Below are 16,604 nucleotides of genomic sequence, written 5' to 3' on the forward strand. Positions count from 1 at the left end.
AGAAAAGAAGAGGGGAAAAATCACGTCACATCGAGGACGGCAGCGGGCGGTGCTATCCTTGAACGCATGGCCACCAAATTTTAGCTGCCTCACTTGCACCTCCCAAAATTATATATTTATACTCTTAAATGTAATACTGCCCTTAGTGAGTGAGTGAGGCCCGTCTCAATCACCGTACTTAGTGAGCAAGTGGTGACCTGGGGTGCTCGTCAAAGATCCTGAGTCAGTCTGCTGCGAGGACTCGAGCTCAGCTGCCGGATAAAAAAGCTGAAAGTGGCCAGCATCTTCTGATACGCTTCAGCGAGAAGAAAGTACCTTTGCATTTGATTTATTAGCTGAAGAATCATGCTGTGAACTAATTGCCGTTTCCTTCCCCTTCTTTTGCAAGTTCCTCGGCTTCATCCTGCTCTTGTAGACTGATAAAGACCTCCTCTAGTGTCGTAAGCGAAAGTCCCACGCTTCTGACACCCAATTTGTTCGCTGCAATCTCTTCGTCCAATTGACTGAATAGCGCAGGCAAGGCTGCCTTCTTGTCTTCAATGTACTGTTGAGCCGTACGTCCGTTTCGCTGCTCGACCGTGCTTGTAGTCGGAAGCACATATGTGATATCCGTTGCCGTATTAACGTCGATAATTGCATCCGGAAAGTGCTGCTGCACAATCGCCGTTGCACGTTCTTCATTAAACAGCACCACGGCCGACTCTTGCGCATCCAACAAACTGCTAGACTGGATGTCTGCTCTCTGCTGATGCATCTGGTCTGCCAGCATAACGCGGCGCTTCTCGAGACTCAGACGATAGCCGACTCCGAAGCGGTTCTTAAGGAACAGTGAACTTCCGAGGGTCTGGAGTTCACCCTTGGAAAGAATTGCAATCCTGTCCGAGAGCGCGTCCGCTTCCTCCATCGAGTGTGTCGTCAGTAAGATAGCACGTCCAGCCTTGGAGTCCTGCATGAGCTGCCAAATCTGCTTCTTAGAAAAGATGTCCATGCCCGTTGTGGGCTCATCCAGCAGAACAACCTTGGGATCACCCAAGAAAGCGAGTGCAACAGAAAGTTTGCGTTTCATACCACCCGAAAATGTCACGACACGCTCGTGCTTCTTTTCCTTGAGGTAGACATCATCCAGGAGATGTTCCAAATACTCGTCGAGCAGCCCCTTGGGCGTCGATTGTTGGGATCCTAGATTTGCTGCAGACTTGCGGCCCTGAACCTTGACGCCCTTAATCGCGGCATACAACTGCATCGTCTCCCAGGCTGTCAATGTTTCAAAAAGTACGTCGTGCTGCGGACATATACCCATCTGCTTCTGGACCTCCGACAACGTCCTCATATCCACGTCTCGCGCACCAACAGCATCGCTTCCAGGCATAAGATGTCCATTGACAATGACTGTGCCGGCAGATGGCTTCACCATACCCATGATCATCGACAAGGAGGTCGTCTTTCCGGCCCCATTATGACCGAGGAATCCTAGGATCTCGTTCCTGTGAACCTCAAGATCCAATCCAGCGACCACCTCATGCTTCTGTACGCCCGAAAACGGCCCCATAGTGCGCTCCGACTTTGGAGGATAAAGGATCCGAATAAAAAGACCCCAGATTGGAATATGATATGCCCATCCGGGCCCTGTCGTGTAGTTCTTTCGAAGGCCCCTGACCCGGACAATGCCCCTGTCTTGAACCGGAATATGGGAGACGTTGATTTCCTCGAACATATCAGCGTGCCCACTGCTGTACCCATGAGAACAAGGCGCCGAGTCGGCCTGGTTACCTTCCCTCAGTCCAGCATCCCCTGCATGATGATACTGTCCAATGCCCCAATAACTTGGTCTCAGGAAAAAGTCTAGCGGCAGCGCATCGCCGAACTCGTTTGGCACGACCGCATCCACATACCACGCCAAAAAGTAGAAAATAATGCAGTCAACTGCCAACATCCAAAGAGCCTTGCCGCAGGGTCCTGAGGAGAGGTTCTCAAATGTTACGCCTCCGAGTGCGGCTTCCGTACCTGTGATAAAATTGATTGCTCTTCCCAACGCAACCGAGGGGATCAGGAAGAGGAGCGTCTCGGTTGTTGGAGAGACAACCTGACTGGCTCCAAAGACAAGAGCTGCGCAGATACCATAACTTCCAATTGTGAAAATAAGGATCACAAAAGATACGCTGTTGGTCTTTTTGGTGTCGCGAATGAAGACTGCAGCGATAGTTCCGAACGCCGTGGCATTGAAAGAGAAGAGTATCAAGAGAAGCCAGATGATGAACGCGTTTGTGTAGATGAAAATGCGGCCGACAAACAGGATCAAGATCATGAGCGCGCACGTAACCAAGTTCTGAATACTATTCCGGTAATGGTTTGAGGGCATCCGCGTTAATATCGACAGTCCACTCTCAAAGCACACCTCCATCAAATCGCTAAAGCAGAATTTGTACTCACTTTTGCATGATCCAGACAGAGACCAAATAAGAGTTTCTACTCATGCCCATCATGGTCATGGCCATGCGAATCTTTTTCTTCTTCTCCATGACCAAAATGCTTAAGACCCCCAACCAGACTGCTTGGAAGCAAAAGATGATATAATAGGCGTTCAAGCTCTGGTTGATTGACGATGACAATCCAACAAATTCGGCAGTTGAGATAAAGGTCCGTCCTACACCGCTCGGAGCCGTTCCTGGGTCGGTCTTCAGAGGCAAAGGCGAAGAAAGAGTGGACTTGTTGTTGGCCTTGCGGCGCAAATTAATAGCAGCGCGCTCGATATATGCCTACCCGATGAAAAAAAAAAAAAAAAAAAAAAAAAAAAAAAGTGGTAGATGCGATTATTAAATGATTTATGTAAACCCTATTCAGTTTTTTATTGCTTTGTGTGCGCATAATGTGTCGAAAATCGACTTACCTGTGCAGTGGCGAAACGGGTATCAAGGTAATTGCTGTAGACATAGGCTGTGTGGTTGGCCAGAATTGTGTACTGGTACAGGTCTGCCTGTGAGCCTCCAGCAGTCGAGGGTGCCGACAAGTTGGTGGAAGGACCATGAAAGACGGCACCGACCACAAAATTGACAGGCGACGTATCGTACGCGGTAGTCATGGCGGCTTCATCTGTGTAGAACTTTGGGACAACTATATTGGGCTCCGATGCGGCAAAGAACCCAGAGAGCTCTGCGATCATGGGATCTGTAGCCGGTAAGCCGGTGTATCCAAAGTAGATGCAATCTGTTGTCGATTTGCAGGTGTCAACGGAAAGGTAGGGCAGTGCTCTGACACTCATATCTATGCACCATGTAAAATGCATATTTAGGCCAGAGTGCACCGGGCTACAGCAGCATATCATGCATGAGATCGATTGTAGGTGCTATGATCACGTACGACTGGAGGCGCTTTTGGCTGAGAGATGAAGGAAGACCAGGATGAGCATCATCCATACCGGCTGTAGCACGAAACGGATGAGCAGATTACATGATTAGACGGCATGTTTAGTACGAAATGCGAAGTGCACACTTCCCATGTCATTAAGCACCAACGTACCTCGAACAATGAATTGCTATGTAAGCAGTCGAAGAAAAGAAATTGGTTGTCAGATATGTTATTCTGACAAGATGAGAAAGGTATGTTTCATAATAACTTACATTGTCTGAGCCAGGTCCCTGGCGCGGATTTTGACATTCTTAGCACTCAGGGCAACCAACTGCTTCGCTGGTGAGGGTTCGGACGAGACATTGTAGGCTGCCTGGGCTGTCATATGTGGGGCCGAGGAAGAGGAGATGCCTTCGTTGTTGAGGTGTTGTGTCTGGGCTTTACTACCCATGAGAGGCGCCTCCGAATCTTGTGGATGCATTTCCTGCAAGGAGTGACACTCTGAGTTAGTCGAGTTCATAGAAAGACAAGTCGATGCAATCTGGCCTCGGTCCAAGTTCATGATGAGAAGGAACCAAAGTGAGGAGAATGGGGACCAATGGAATGGTCAGGCAGTGTCTCTTGAAGAGTGAAATCAGGGGACCGGATGGCGATGTATTATATGCTACAAATACTGAGGAAAAAAAGACGAAGGAATGGCCCTGGTTTATATAGGACATCTTCACTATTGATAACGGGGCCGGGAGAATACTTGGATCACATAAGAAATGCCGAGCAGGATCGACTCTTTTTTTTCACCATCGTCTTTTACTACAGCCCACAGTGATATTGACTATTCTCAAGTCGCAACAGCCCACCTCAAAAGTCTAGCGGGAGTATCAGAACCGGCACATTTTTCTACGGCGAAGGCAAACACTCTCCAAGCGGTGTCGACTTTCATACATTGCCCCTACTTCCATCTTTGTTTTTTATCCTTGCTCTCTTCTGTGCATTGAAGGATATGCGCATCTTCCCATGTCGACTTTACCCCACGCTAACATAGTAAAACAATTTGTCAAAGAACTTGGCAAATGTCCTGGGAGCCCATCGACTAGTCAAGCAACATACGCGCATATAAGAGCTAGCTGTTGAGTGTATTTAGTCTATTATGTCCCTGATCTATGAGTGCTCGCTTCGATAGTTTGCCGCTCAAAACAGATCCAGAGCAGTGTCGTTATCCTTCTTCAACAACTCAATCATGCCTGGCGGAAGCAATGGCTCGGGTTGCTTTGACTTCTTTGATTTTTTCTTGCTTGCTGCCTCGTCTGTCGTTGATGCTGTCTCCTCCTCTGATGCCGATGACTCCTTGATAATATATCTGAAGGGCATTGTCACCGTCTCCTTCTTGCGTAGCTTGATCTCTGGGTGGTCGACAAACGGAATCTTGTCCAGTGGGACTATGTTGTGATTGAGAACATATAAAAATGAGGGTATTAGCGATCATCAACTGCTTGCTGACCAACAACTGCTAAAACGAATCTTTCAATTGAGCGTCCTCGCGGCTTTCGAACTTTACCTCGTCCTTCGACGACGCGACGAGTGACATTGAGGGCCGTATCTGTTGTCATCTGGACTGGTCCCAAGTGGCGGGTTGCGAATCCAAGTTTTCTCAATTCGCCGGTGCGATCTACAACAATACCATCGCGATATCACTTTCATGTTAGTCCCACTGCATAAACTTCATCGTGAACAAAAAGAGCTGAATAGAGCTCCTACCTCTTGGTGGATCGTCTCCTAGGATACCGCCAAACAAGAAGAAATCAAATTTGTCGCCATCCTCTGGGCTCAAGACATCGGGCGAAGCAGGATCGAGAAGGCAGACCTTCTCGTGAGGGATACGATCACCCATGGTCAATATATCTTCAGTATGACAATGAGCCCTCGCCAGGGACTCTGGCATATCTGCGAGAGTCGTTGGCGTCAATGCTGTGAAATAGACATGTTCTGGTCCACAGACCGCGACCATGTGCTCATACTCCAGCTTGCACCAGTCATGCATACCTACAAGTTGAATACACGCAATTGTCAGGATCGCTTGGAAATATAGTCCTTGCTCATTAGAGTCCTGACTCTGTCCATATCTACTTACCCTCCTCCATATGCTCGATAATATAGTTTTTCGCCATTGCTTCTTGTCCTGATCAGAAGTGTATGCTAATGTGCTAGCAGTAAGAAAAAAGGTTTTGGTCTGGGAGAAAAACAAAGGAAAGGACTGCTGCTGTCAATTACGGAAATGACAACCACAAGGTTGAGCTCAACGGCATCCGTCCTTTTCCTCGTTCTTCCCCCTTCGACCATTAGACCATGTCGGCACGTTTTCTGTCAAGAACGCGCACGCGTTTCCCAGCGCAATGCCTCAGACAACATAAAATGAACTCATTCCTCGCTTCCACGCGCTCAACGCCCTGCGCTTCCTTTGTCACGTTTCGCTCTCCTTGTAACGTTTTAGCACATCCCACATTGAACCCCTCACCTTCAACCCTTTCTGCTTTCAGCGCATGCGAAAAGCAATTGACAATTCTACGTGAACCTTGTTATCCTTCTAGTGCATTCCCCTACAGAAAAGCTCTATGAGGGCCATATCCCTATCTCTCCATTCCAGCGGGCGCTCCTCGCTGTTGGGTCTGCGTTTACAGCCCTTTACAACCCTCTGCGCGGAGGTAAGTCTTTTTTCGGCTGTAACTGAATGCTGTTTTCCTTTTCTGTCACGCTCTTGTCCTGACAAAATCGATCCCCGATTCTAGATATGGTTGCCGCATTGGGTGAAACCACAGGAGGTATTTTTCTGAGCAGGATTAGAGACCAAATGCTGCTGGACCCAGAAGGTCGTCGTATCCTGAGAGAACGACCCAAAATCACATCAGAGACTATGCAGCTTGACATGCTGCGCCAATTACCCGATGGTGCATTTGGACGAGAGTATGTTCGCTTCCTGGATGATCAGCAAGTTTCACCCGACACTCGCGAACCTGTAAGTCCTAGCCGTGTTATGCAACGTGCATGCCGATCAGCAACATCAGAATACTTTTTTCTGATTTGATGATGTGTTCATATCCGCCGCGTTATCGCCTAGGTTCATTTCGTGGATTCCGAGGAGTTGGCGTACGTGATGCAGCGATACCGCGAGACGCATGACTTTTATCATACATTGACAGGACTTCCGGTCACGGTCGATGGTGAGATTGCACTCAAGTGGTTCGAAATGGTCCAAACTGGTCTGCCAATGACCATGCTGTCGTCATTCTTTGGCCCATTGAGGCTAAATAGTGCAGAGCGGGAGCGGCTCTTCAATGTATATGTTCCCTGGGCGCTTGAGAACGGAAGCAACTCCAAGCTCCTGATGAATGTTCGTTGGGAAGAATGGATGGAAAAGCCCGTCAAAGAGGTCCAGCGGGAGTTGGGCGTTCAACCATGTCCTCAAGCATAAGTTGCATTAAGACGCGCATCTTTATTTCCCGTTCAATATATATTTCGAAGTACGATCCACGTTAGAACACTTCATCACCCTGCTTCATTTCCGTCAAACTTAACATCTCCAACTGTCCCTTGCCCTTTGTTTCTGATTGCAGTAACTCGTTGATGGGTCTGAACTGTCCAGGATCGATCAAACATGTCTGTTGAGGATAAGGACCGATTTATAAAATGATGATTAGCAGCTGCTGTAGCGGGCGCAATTCTTTTTTCAGTCGAGGACACAATAAAGATCCATACCCATTCATAATTCTCATCCAGATCCTCGTCTTCCTTGGACGCGACCATAGTCATCAACTTATCCTTTATCCTTTTGCCGTCTTTGGAGGGGACGATAATCCTGATCCGCATCTGCGCCCTTGCAATGGGAATGGTTTTCTTCTCGAGCAATTGCTTGATCACATCCAATGCCTGTGATTTTGCGGAACGCGAGGGATTGACGGACAAGTGCAGATCTGCCATGGCCTTCTCAATCATTGTCACAGTGTAGGGTCGCTTAGTCTCGGGATTGACGCACTTTTCGGCCACAGTCGTGGCAATATCGCGATACATTCCTTCCAGCATTGTTGAACGTTCCTTTTCGCCGACTTGCAATTCTCCCTTTTTAAGGATCTAGAGAGAGAGATTGGGATGAAGGGAGGAGATCGCACAGCCATGAGTATGATTTTTTTCTTTAGTCCTGCAGGTGTACTGGCGATTAAACTGACAACGGAATACCCTGCTGGGTTGCTGTCTGTATGCGTTTTACCTCCAGAATAATGGCGTTACGATCCTCTGTTTTGAAGCACTTTATAAGATCGTCCTTGTTGGCAGCTTGTCCTTTAGAGACATTTAGGAATACATTGTCGATCTGCATGACCTCGCTCAGGTCCTTTTCACTATTATGCATTGAAAATAAATACTTGGTCAGCCGCAGTAAACAACCAAGAACAAGGTATTCATTGCAGAGAAACTTACACGCCGTTTCTCCATTCCATGACCTTATTCTTGTAACATGCAATCTCGAATCTCTTGCCGCCTTTGCGGTAGCGGACAATGGAGACATTAGTCAATCTAAAACGAGAAGAGAATGTAGAGTATCATTAGACCAAGTGCCTTCCTTTGTTAATCCCCCTTTGTCCGGTGCTCCAGCTTCCGGCGTCGTACTTTATTTGGGCGTTGTACTAAAAGTAAACGAATGAAGAGAGTAGTAATGGCATTGTTAGTCAATGTCCTTGCTGTCATTATTAATGGTGTAACTGCATTGTCCTTGTGCTTACTTGGAGGATAACCATGGTTGATGAGGTGTTTGTGTGAATGTGTATAAGTAGAGTAGAATGGGGTGAGAAGGCACAAGCAAAAAAAAAAAAGGGCATTATGTTGTTGTCCGCAGCAGTCACCCCTCCGCGATTCCAGTATCACAGGAGCCAGCAACGGGGAACACAACTGCATGTACGGAATCCAGGGGAGGGGAGGGAAGGGATTATAGCTCAAGTACGGATGGAAAACCATAGCGTGAAGACAGGGTCTGTGCTGTGGCCCCATATTGGCCCAACACTTGCCCGCACACTTACTGCTCCCCTGTCTTCCCACGCGTCTGTCCGCGGTGCCCTCCAAATACTCTCTCACCCTCTTATACACCCAATCGATACGTTCTTTGCGTATCTTTCACACACACGTCCTTACTCTCTCGCTCTCGCTCCCACACATACACTTCAAGGACTCAAGACCGCTTTTTCAATGGTGCTTCAACGCATCTTGACCCAGCCTCGAATCTCGTCCACCCTCTCATCTGCATCTCTCTCCCCATTCGCCTCCACCTCCTTGACTACCTCAGCCTTACTTAGAAGAGCCTTCTCAACTACCATGACCGACTTGCAGCGCCAGCGACTCCTCGTCACTCGCACACTCCCTCAGGCGTCCCAGGCGCGGCTCGATAAAGGATTTAAGGATGTCGATATTGTTCAATGGAAAGAAGACTGTGCTATTCCTCGATCCGAGTTCCTCAAGATGGCCAAGGGTGCAGATGGGATCCTTTGTCTTTTGACCGACAACATTGATGCTGAGGTCTTGAATGCAGCAGGTATGGACGAGTATACACAGCATTTGAACGCTGGTCAACCACTCCAAATCTAATAAATGAATCATTCGATATCTAGGCCCGCAGCTCAAGGTTGTATCAACCATGTCCGTGGGATACGACCACGTCAATGTTCCAGAGCTGGAATCACGCAACATTGCTCTGGGTATCACACCGGGTGTCCTCACAGAGGCAACAGCAGACACGACCGTGCTCTTGGTGCTTGCAGCCGCGCGTCGAATGCGCGAGAGTATGGACGCTGTGACTCACGGGAAATGGGGTGCATGGAGTCCCACATGGCTGTTGGGCTCCCAATTGACGGATAAGACAGTCGGAATCGTAGGATTGGGTCGTATTGGAGTCGCAGTTGCCAAACGTCTGAAGGCGTTTGGAGTACAAAAGTTTCTGTACCAGGGGACTCGGCGCAAGGAAGAGAGTGAGAAAACGATCGGAGGCGAGATTGAATTTGTAGCGATGGAGAGATTGTTAAAGGAGTCGGATGTGATTTGTGTGTGCTGCGCCCTGAATGACAAGACGAAAAATATGTTCAACTACAGTGCCTTTTCGAAGATGAAAGGCTCTGTGGTAAGTGATCTGATCTTGTAAGCAACGTTGCAATATCGAGTCCGAGTCAATCATTATACTGACAAGTAATCTCGTTACTTTATCGTTCAACAGGTGTTTGTGAATACAGCGCGCGGAGGGATTGTGGATCAGGATGGCCTAATCCGGGCACTGAAGGAAGGAAAGCTGGGATCAGTTGGTTTGGATGTCACTGTCCCTGAACCGCTGCCTAAGGACTCGGAGCTACTTTCGTTCTCCAATTGCATTGTGTTGCCCCACATTGGAAGCGCCACTCTGGAGACACGGACAGCGATGTCAGAGATCGCTATTGAGAATGTACTCAGTGGTATGAAGAGAGAACGTCTTCCTTTTCCACACGACGCGTGAATGTATACCAATTGGAGCATACACGTCTATGTGAGGTGGCCGGCGAATAAAAACCAAAAAGTCGAAAGAAAGCTTGATGGACTGCTTCATGTGCCTCAGTCGACTTCTCCATGGGCAATAATGTTAGGCTAGATTCGAGGAGAGCACCGCCTCCCTCACACTAATTCAACTGGGCTGTTGACCAAGAGGGAACGGGAGGAACCACTGCTCTGCTTGGCGAAGGCTATTGTTTACTCATCTAGTTTTCTTTATCATCATCCTCATTCCACCCAGTCATCCAGTCATCCATTCATCGATCGAACAATCTAATAATCCAATAATCCTAACAAATAAATAGGCCTCGTTTCCCTCTATTTTCTTGTTTCCATACCCGCTGCATCTCACACACACACACTCTCTACCCCTCATTTTCTCTTTTTACCGCAACTCTTTACACCCCTTTTTCCGCAATCGAAGCTGGCGGATAAAATAAGAAAAAAACGCGGCGTGTGTTACCCTCAGGTACGGGATAAAAAAGCATCAGCCCTTCCAACCTTAAAACTTTCTCCCTATCGGCAATCATAATTATCTTTTCATTCACCACCATAATACCTATGTAATATTCATATCTACAGCACTAGCAAATAACGACAAAAAGGTACATCCTCAGGACACCCTTTAATACCATAACCAATATGGTTACGCTAAGCACTCCCTCTCCTCATCACCATCACCAGCGTAACAACGATGATATCAAGGGCATGGACATCATCAAAGCCACCCGCACACCTACAAAGATGGACCAGTTCAGAGCTCTAGCCGCACATAACCTCATGGTCACCTTCAGGAATCCATCGGTATATATCATTGGTGCCCTAGTCCCGCTCATCATGATCGGTGTCGCCATCGGTATTGTAAGTAATTGTCCTCTGTTGAACGTGGCATCTTGGTTCACGCCGTGATACAAATATACAAATGTGCCTTTTGCAAAACAGGCTCGTATCGTGGTCTGATCCCGGTCGCCTTACTTGTTGCAAGGTCGAAATTAGAATAATGTTTTGTTAATACTGCCTACGCTGTCCTCTCCTTTGTTCTAGTCACTTGGAATCCAAAGCAGCATTCCCAAGGTTGTTGCTGGCTCCGTTGATACGTAAGTAGACTCTGAGAAATCGTTGGGCGAAGTCAATATTGGCTACTCATGCGTAAAATTTCTTTTGCACTTGCCAATTCTTTCCTACAGTCGAACGTTCACTATCTTAGAAACCGGGATCCAGGACCCGACGTCGTATGTGGGTACACCTGTCGCGTACTTTCCAGTCATCAAAGCCGTTCCAGCTCTCAACAACCTGACGGATTCTGTGGAACAGAGTCTCCGACAAACCTATAGCCAATTCAACCCAGTTTTTGTCGACTATGCATCCATGGACGACGTCGCGGCATATGAGCATCAGAATGCGAAGAACATGCTCAAGAACACGATCTTGAAGGACTATAAACCACAGCTTGGATTCGAACTCGATGCTCTCGGACCTTCGGTCAGTAATGATGGCGCAAGCCTTGACCTTGGATTCACCGTGGCGATCGCCCAGAACGAATCTCTTCCGTTTTTGTTAAGTGCACTAAATCGGTTCACACAAAATGTGGATGCTACGAGTGGAAGTAATGGCGCGACGGCTGCACAGGGGCTAAATCTTAGGCCGACGCTCAAAACATTCGGTGCACAGGGCAGTGAGAATGTCGACATTCCCAGCTTTATTGTGCCAGCCTTTATGACTTTCGGTGAGTGAAAAGGTGTCTCCATGGATATTAACCATGACAATGATGAAAACTACTTCTCTAACCATATGAAGGATTCTCTTTGTATAGCATTCTCGTTCTTCACCACATTTGTTGCCGTCAATTTGGTGACTGAAAAGGAGAACGGACAAAAGGCGCATCTGCAGAACATGGGTATCAAGCCGGTTATTTATTACTTTGCCCGTTTTGTCATTGACTGGATCTGCTATTTGGTCCCTGTCTTGGCTTCCTTTGTGCTCATGGGCGCTACCCGCTTGCAGATGATCGTCTCGGGTTCGTGGGTACCCTACTTCATTCTGCTCCTCGTCTCGGGCTTGCCATTCATCGCTTTCGGCTACTTCCTGTCGCTATTCTTCCAAAAGTCGCAATCTGTCGGCCAGATCCTCGGTATTGGTCTCAGCTTGATCGTTTTTGTGCCCTACTTTTTTGTTCAGTTTGTGTTTAATGGCGCCTCGCTCCTGGCTATTCTTCTGGTCGGTCTCCTCACACCCTCATTTGCGCTTGAACGATCCATCTCTGCCATTGCTCTTGCCCAAACCACAGGAGCGCCCTACTCTATCAAAGACACGTTCGATATCACAAAGGCACCATTTTGTTCCATGATTCTTTTTGTCTTCCAGACCCTCTTGTATTTTGTCCTCATCTTCTGGATCGAGAACCTGATCCAAACGCGTCGGTCGCCCATCGATTTCTTCTTCCGCCGCCGTGGCGGCGGTGCCAAGTCTGCTTCTACGTTCACTACTACTCAAAAGGATAGATCTCTCACCGATAACCTATCCCGTCGAGATACTACTGTCCTGGTCGATGGCAAGTACCGTGAGCGTGATGCCGAGGTCATTGAGGAGAGCCTTCGGCTCGAGAGTGAAGCCGGCACGCCGGACGAGAATGACGCAGTTCGTCTCTTTGGACTATCCAAGACGTATCGTCTCCGAGGAAAGAGGCGCGACCATGTGGTTTTGGATGACATTTATCTCTCATTCAAAAAAAATGAGTGCTTTGGATATCTGGGGCCGAACGGTGCTGGAAAGACCACGACGATCAAGATCCTGATTGGCGCTGAGGATCCAACCTCGGGCAACGGCATGATCGAGGGCCTCTCTATTTCGCCTTACCATGAATCTTTGCGCTCCATGATCGGTATCTGCCCACAGTTCGATGTCCTCTGGCCCAAATTGACGGCCCGCGACCATTTGAGACTCTTTGCCAAGATCAAGGGTGTTGCACCAGACCAGGTCGATGCGGCCGTGGACCAGATGCTGGAGGAGATGGGTCTTGTAGATCTCGGTAACAAGCGCGCAAAGACATTCTCAGGCGGAAACAAACGTCGGTTGAGTTTGGCGATGGCGATTATCGGATGTCCTAAGGTCGTATTCTTGGATGAACCCACAACTGGGGTAGATGTCTCGATCCGACAGTTAATCTGGAACTCGATCCGTAAGCTGAAGCGCACGTCCTGTGTGATCCTGACGACCCATTCGATGGAGGAGGCCGATGCACTGTGCGACCGCATCGGTATCATCACTAACGGACACATTCAGGCCTTGGGCACGTCGCAGCGTTTGAAGAACACGTACGGTGCAGGGTACAAGGTCATTGTCAAAACTCACAACAGCACCAATGCAGTGAGCGCGGCACTGGAGCAGTCGGTGGGGACAGGTCGGGTGACACTTGTCCAAGCATTGGGGGCCAGTTTGGAGTACGAGATCACGCGCGTGGAAGGCGAACGCACCACGGAGATGTTGGCGAAGCTGTTCAGGTTGTTTGAACAAAAGCGCAGGGAACTCGGTGTCGAGGACTACTCGGTCAGCCAGACCACCCTTGCACAGGTGTTCATTGAGTTCGCCAAAGGACAGGCTGCGCCAGAAGACCTCTAAAGTAGAATGACAGAGTGCATAATAATAATAGCTTATTCAACCCTCGTTCTCATCGTTTCTTCAGTTCCCGATTCAATGGCGACTCCTCATGACAACACAAGCAAGGCCATCGCGGCATTGGACCTTCGGGAGATCATCGACCTCATCAACTTTCATGTAAAAATAAAGCGCCATATTGTGAAAGCCCTTCGCGTCTGCAAGGCCTGGCACGAAGCTTGGACACCCGTACTGTGGAAGGATATTGAATTCGACTGCAAGACAGACACGTTCCCAACAGCAGAGCTATTTGCAGAGCGAGGGCATTTTGTTCGGAAACTGACTCTCGAAAACCCCAAAGACCATCACCTGGCCAGCATCATGCCCTTCCTCGGGAACCTGCGAGATATGCGCCTAGACAATAGTAAGGTCACCATCGAAGGACTGACACTCTATATGAAGGAGCTTGGTGGCAATACCGATAGCGGTCGTGAGCACGCCCTGAGGCTCCTTTGTCTCGACAATTTGTGTATCGAGGCCTCGGATCTGGTGCCGGTGCTGAGAGAGTACTGCGGAGGCCTCGAAACTGTCGACCTAAAAAAAATTTACTGGAAGGAGAGGGCCAGAGTAGTTTATGGAGGCTGTTAGAGGCATGTCCGCGCTTAAAAGTGCTCAAGCTTACGCATATTGATATTCTGGATGATCTCGAGTGGATGGACGATGCGGCTGCGGTGATCAACAGGCGACTTGAGTGTCTCGGACTCGACGAAGTAACCCAGTCCGACAACTGCTTTTTCAAGCTCCTTGGGCGCTGTCCGAATCTCCAGGCGATCCATATCGCCGTCAACCCTCTTCTTACAAATGCGGCCGTGTACAGGATCCCAGAGTTATGTCCAAAAGTTGATGATCTTTGTCACGACTCTAATTCCATGGTCACCTCCCCTTCGCTCACACAACTTTTCCAAAGATCGGTCTATCCACTAAGACTACAAACCCTCGCCCTAAATGGCGATGCTATGGACGACAGGCTTGTCGATCACATCGCGAGGAGCCAAGGAGGAAGTCTCACCGTCTTAAACCTCGCTTACTGCAATGAGGTGACGGACGAGGGCGTTGAATCAATACTGGAACATTGCTGTCAACTCCAGTCGCTGTCGCATCTGGATACAGCCTTCACGACCGCGATCATGGATAGCCCACAGGAACGATGGAAGTGTTTTAACAACTTGCAAGTCTTGGATATCCGAAACCTGGAGCTTCCGCAGGGTAATGGAAGCCCTACCAATGAGCTCGAGGAGTTTGCAAAGGTCAAGAGGAGGATCATGATGTTACCGAAGCTTCGGAAGCTGGCGATGGATTTCTTCGGGCTATACGACAAGCTGGTTTTGGGTTTTGGTTGTGGGGATGGCCAGGGGCCTCGGCTACAGACGCTGGACGCGCACCGGGATGTATCCAGCAAGGGACTCAGAGGCGAGGAGTTAGACAGGTTTTTGGATAACTATCCGTATTTGAGGTGCCTGATCGTGGATAAGTCAACCCTTAACCATTGCGAAGAGATGATTCCTCGACTTGGCATGAACGGTGTGAGGTATGACTCTGCAAGGAGCGTTTCGTGGGCAGAGCAATAAACCCATCAATTTGGTTTTATTAAACGTTCTGCTATATAAAAACAATGAACAACAAAAGGCCCTCAAATGTCGACTTCTCTTTAGGCCTTTCGGAATAGGATAAAGATCAATGAGCACCCTAATGCCACGCTTCAATGCAAAAAAAAATTAAAAAAAAAATTCATGTCAGAACATTGGCAACATTTCGTGGCGTCCACTCCTGCTTCTTCAGCATTGTTTTACCTAGCGCCATGGACCCAAATCAGTGCAAAGGCCTCGCTAGCAACGTGGCTATTCAAGATCTGCTTCCTGAAGGTTGCAAAGAATAGCATCATCAGACCCATGAGGAATGAGAGACTGCCGCAGAGGATCAGTATAGCGCGCATGCGCTGATAGGTCGATTTGAGGGTGTTCAGCTGGCGTTCATGGTCCTCGTATTCGGTGTTGTTGTTGTTGTTCCCGACAGGCGTGGAAATCCGACCAGAGCTCTCGTTGATCAAGGCCATATTGGAGGAGATGATCGTTAACAACTGCCTAATATGGCATCGGATAATATAAACGAAATACTGCGTTTTAGTACGAGCGTGTATTTTGACGAAAAACATGATAGTGTAAGAAGAGAAAAAAAAGAGTCTTTTTCGTACTTTCCGAAAAAGAGATAAAGGACAAAAATAACGCCGACTATAAAGGTCCAGACGCCATACATGGCCGCAATCAGTGAACCATACACCTTTATGTCTCCGCGGTCAAAAGACGCACCCGCAAACAATGCCAAGATCTGGTTCACAATCAATGGCAGGACAATCATGCCTAGCAGTGTGAAGTTCAGGACCATGGGTTTTGGAAGATAGATGCGTTTCGGCTCTATGACATGGCGACCCTCGTTCTTGTCCCCGAGACGATGTAAGGAAGAACGACTGCTGAGGCTGTCGAATTCGTTAGAGCGGCGCTTCTTGTTGAAAAAGGTGCCATGGCTCGAGAAGGATGCCGGTGTGGCGTAGATGATGCCGACGAGGTAGAAACCCATGGCGCCAGAGACGAAGACCCAGGGGAGATCCGCCTAAGCAGAAGAATGGAGTAATATGATAATGTCAACATTTGACATATTTTTTTTTAAAAGACTGAGCCAGCAGTAAAAAACGAATAACTTACAACATTCTCCAGGTAGCTGCGCTTACCCTCGTTCACACCAACAAGCAGCAAAACGGATAATACGCATCTAACTGCAGTGAGATTGTAACAATGTGAGGTTGGTTAGTACTGTCTGTTTTCAAGTGCAAGGCTGAGTCTTTGTTTTGAAGCTGCGTATGTCTGATCTCTTACAGAAAAAATATCCTGCGCACCAAAACACGAATCCTTCAGTAGGTCGTGGTCGGAACGCATTATCATTCCTTGAAAACTCCCAAACCTTCTGGCCCTTCCACCAAATATTGTGGATCAAGATGCCCGCAGAGATGAAGAGGAAGAGGAATGAGGAGATGATGTGGGTTGTGTAGAGAAATGAAA

General features: G+C 48.3%; 8 protein-coding genes across 8 annotated transcripts; 4 read left to right on the forward strand and 4 right to left on the reverse strand.

The window, feature by feature from the left end:
- Positions 1-355: 355 nt before the first annotated feature.
- Positions 356-3,907, reverse strand: BC939DRAFT_505785 (uncharacterized protein; the record flags this gene model as incomplete). Its single annotated transcript, XM_051560710.1, has 6 exons — positions 356-2,333; positions 2,431-2,756; positions 2,888-3,261; positions 3,358-3,418; positions 3,517-3,532; positions 3,618-3,907. 6 exons carry the CDS (start codon positions 3,905-3,907, stop codon positions 356-358), a joined length of 3,045 nt encoding a protein of 1,014 aa, XP_051409341.1.
- Positions 3,908-4,533: 626 nt separating this feature from the next.
- Positions 4,534-5,510, reverse strand: BC939DRAFT_505786 (uncharacterized protein; the record flags this gene model as incomplete). The annotated part of the gene is made up of 4 exons (XM_051560711.1): positions 4,534-4,781; positions 4,901-5,011; positions 5,101-5,385; positions 5,474-5,510. 4 exons carry the CDS (start codon positions 5,508-5,510, stop codon positions 4,534-4,536), a joined length of 681 nt encoding a protein of 226 aa, XP_051409342.1.
- Positions 5,511-5,634: 124 nt separating this feature from the next.
- BC939DRAFT_460254 (ubiquinone biosynthesis protein COQ4 mitochondrial) lies at positions 5,635-6,999 on the forward strand. The gene is made up of 4 exons (XM_051556855.1): positions 5,635-5,821; positions 5,931-6,044; positions 6,129-6,355; positions 6,458-6,999. The coding sequence occupies exons 1-4, from the start codon at positions 5,689-5,691 to the stop codon at positions 6,809-6,811; spliced, it is 828 nt and encodes a 275-aa protein (XP_051409343.1). The 5' UTR covers positions 5,635-5,688; the 3' UTR covers positions 6,812-6,999.
- On the reverse strand, positions 6,873-8,379 carry BC939DRAFT_484787 (SBDS protein C-terminal domain-containing protein; the record flags this gene model as incomplete). The annotated part of the gene is made up of 5 exons (XM_051559270.1): positions 6,873-6,998; positions 7,096-7,467; positions 7,604-7,733; positions 7,813-7,908; positions 8,333-8,379. 5 exons carry the CDS (start codon positions 8,377-8,379, stop codon positions 6,873-6,875), a joined length of 771 nt encoding a protein of 256 aa, XP_051409344.1.
- A 321-nt stretch (positions 8,380-8,700) lies between these two features.
- Positions 8,701-9,865, forward strand: BC939DRAFT_400462 (D-isomer specific 2-hydroxyacid dehydrogenase; the record flags this gene model as incomplete). The annotated part of the gene is made up of 3 exons (XM_051552547.1): positions 8,701-8,917; positions 8,994-9,499; positions 9,593-9,865. 3 exons carry the CDS (start codon positions 8,701-8,703, stop codon positions 9,863-9,865), a joined length of 996 nt encoding a protein of 331 aa, XP_051409345.1.
- Positions 9,866-10,539: 674 nt separating this feature from the next.
- BC939DRAFT_479636 (uncharacterized protein) lies at positions 10,540-13,515 on the forward strand (the record flags this gene model as incomplete). Its single annotated transcript, XM_051558863.1, has 4 exons — positions 10,540-10,758; positions 10,942-10,994; positions 11,085-11,623; positions 11,711-13,515. The coding sequence occupies 4 exons, from the start codon at positions 10,540-10,542 to the stop codon at positions 13,513-13,515; spliced, it is 2,616 nt and encodes an 871-aa protein (XP_051409346.1).
- Positions 13,516-13,590: 75 nt separating this feature from the next.
- Positions 13,591-15,119, forward strand: BC939DRAFT_505790 (uncharacterized protein; the record flags this gene model as incomplete). The annotated part of the gene is made up of 2 exons (XM_051560712.1): positions 13,591-14,079; positions 14,202-15,119. 2 exons carry the CDS (start codon positions 13,591-13,593, stop codon positions 15,117-15,119), a joined length of 1,407 nt encoding a protein of 468 aa, XP_051409347.1.
- Positions 15,120-15,159: 40 nt separating this feature from the next.
- BC939DRAFT_264753 (uncharacterized protein) lies at positions 15,160-16,265 on the reverse strand. The gene is made up of 3 exons (XM_051551092.1): positions 15,743-16,265; positions 15,342-15,632; positions 15,160-15,248 (listed from the first exon to the last, which is right to left on the reverse strand). The coding sequence occupies exons 1-3, from the start codon at positions 16,123-16,125 to the stop codon at positions 15,200-15,202; spliced, it is 723 nt and encodes a 240-aa protein (XP_051409348.1). The 5' UTR covers positions 16,126-16,265; the 3' UTR covers positions 15,160-15,199.
- Positions 16,266-16,604: the final 339 nt, after the last annotated feature.

The sequence above is a fragment of the Gamsiella multidivaricata genome, assembly GCF_025024155.1.
Source record: "Gamsiella multidivaricata strain RSA 2152 chromosome Unknown BC939scaffold_61, whole genome shotgun sequence".
NCBI classification, from domain to species: Eukaryota; Fungi; Mortierellomycota; class Mortierellomycetes; order Mortierellales; family Mortierellaceae; genus Gamsiella; species Gamsiella multidivaricata.

Bases quoted from the DNA above. Each gene is read 5' to 3' on its own strand.
- BC939DRAFT_460254 (XM_051556855.1), top strand. From the start codon at position 5,689: ATGTCGGCACGTTTTCTGTCAAGAACGCGCACGCGTTTCCCAGCGCAA. The intron at 6,045-6,128 runs GTAAGTCTTTTT...CCCCGATTCTAG, and splicing joins TTACAACCCTCTGCGCGGAG to ATATGGTTGCCGCATTGGGT. The intron at 6,356-6,457 runs GTAAGTCCTAGC...GTTATCGCCTAG, and splicing joins CACCCGACACTCGCGAACCT to GTTCATTTCGTGGATTCCGA.
- BC939DRAFT_264753 (XM_051551092.1), bottom strand. From the start codon at position 16,125: ATGGGTTTCTACCTCGTCGGCATCATCTACGCCACACCGGCATCCTTC. The intron at 15,633-15,742 runs GTACGAAAAAGA...ATGCCATATTAG, and splicing joins CTTTATCTCTTTTTCGGAAA to GCAGTTGTTAACGATCATCT. The intron at 15,249-15,341 runs GTAAAACAATGC...TTTGCATTGAAG, and splicing joins ATTTGGGTCCATGGCGCTAG to CGTGGCATTAGGGTGCTCAT.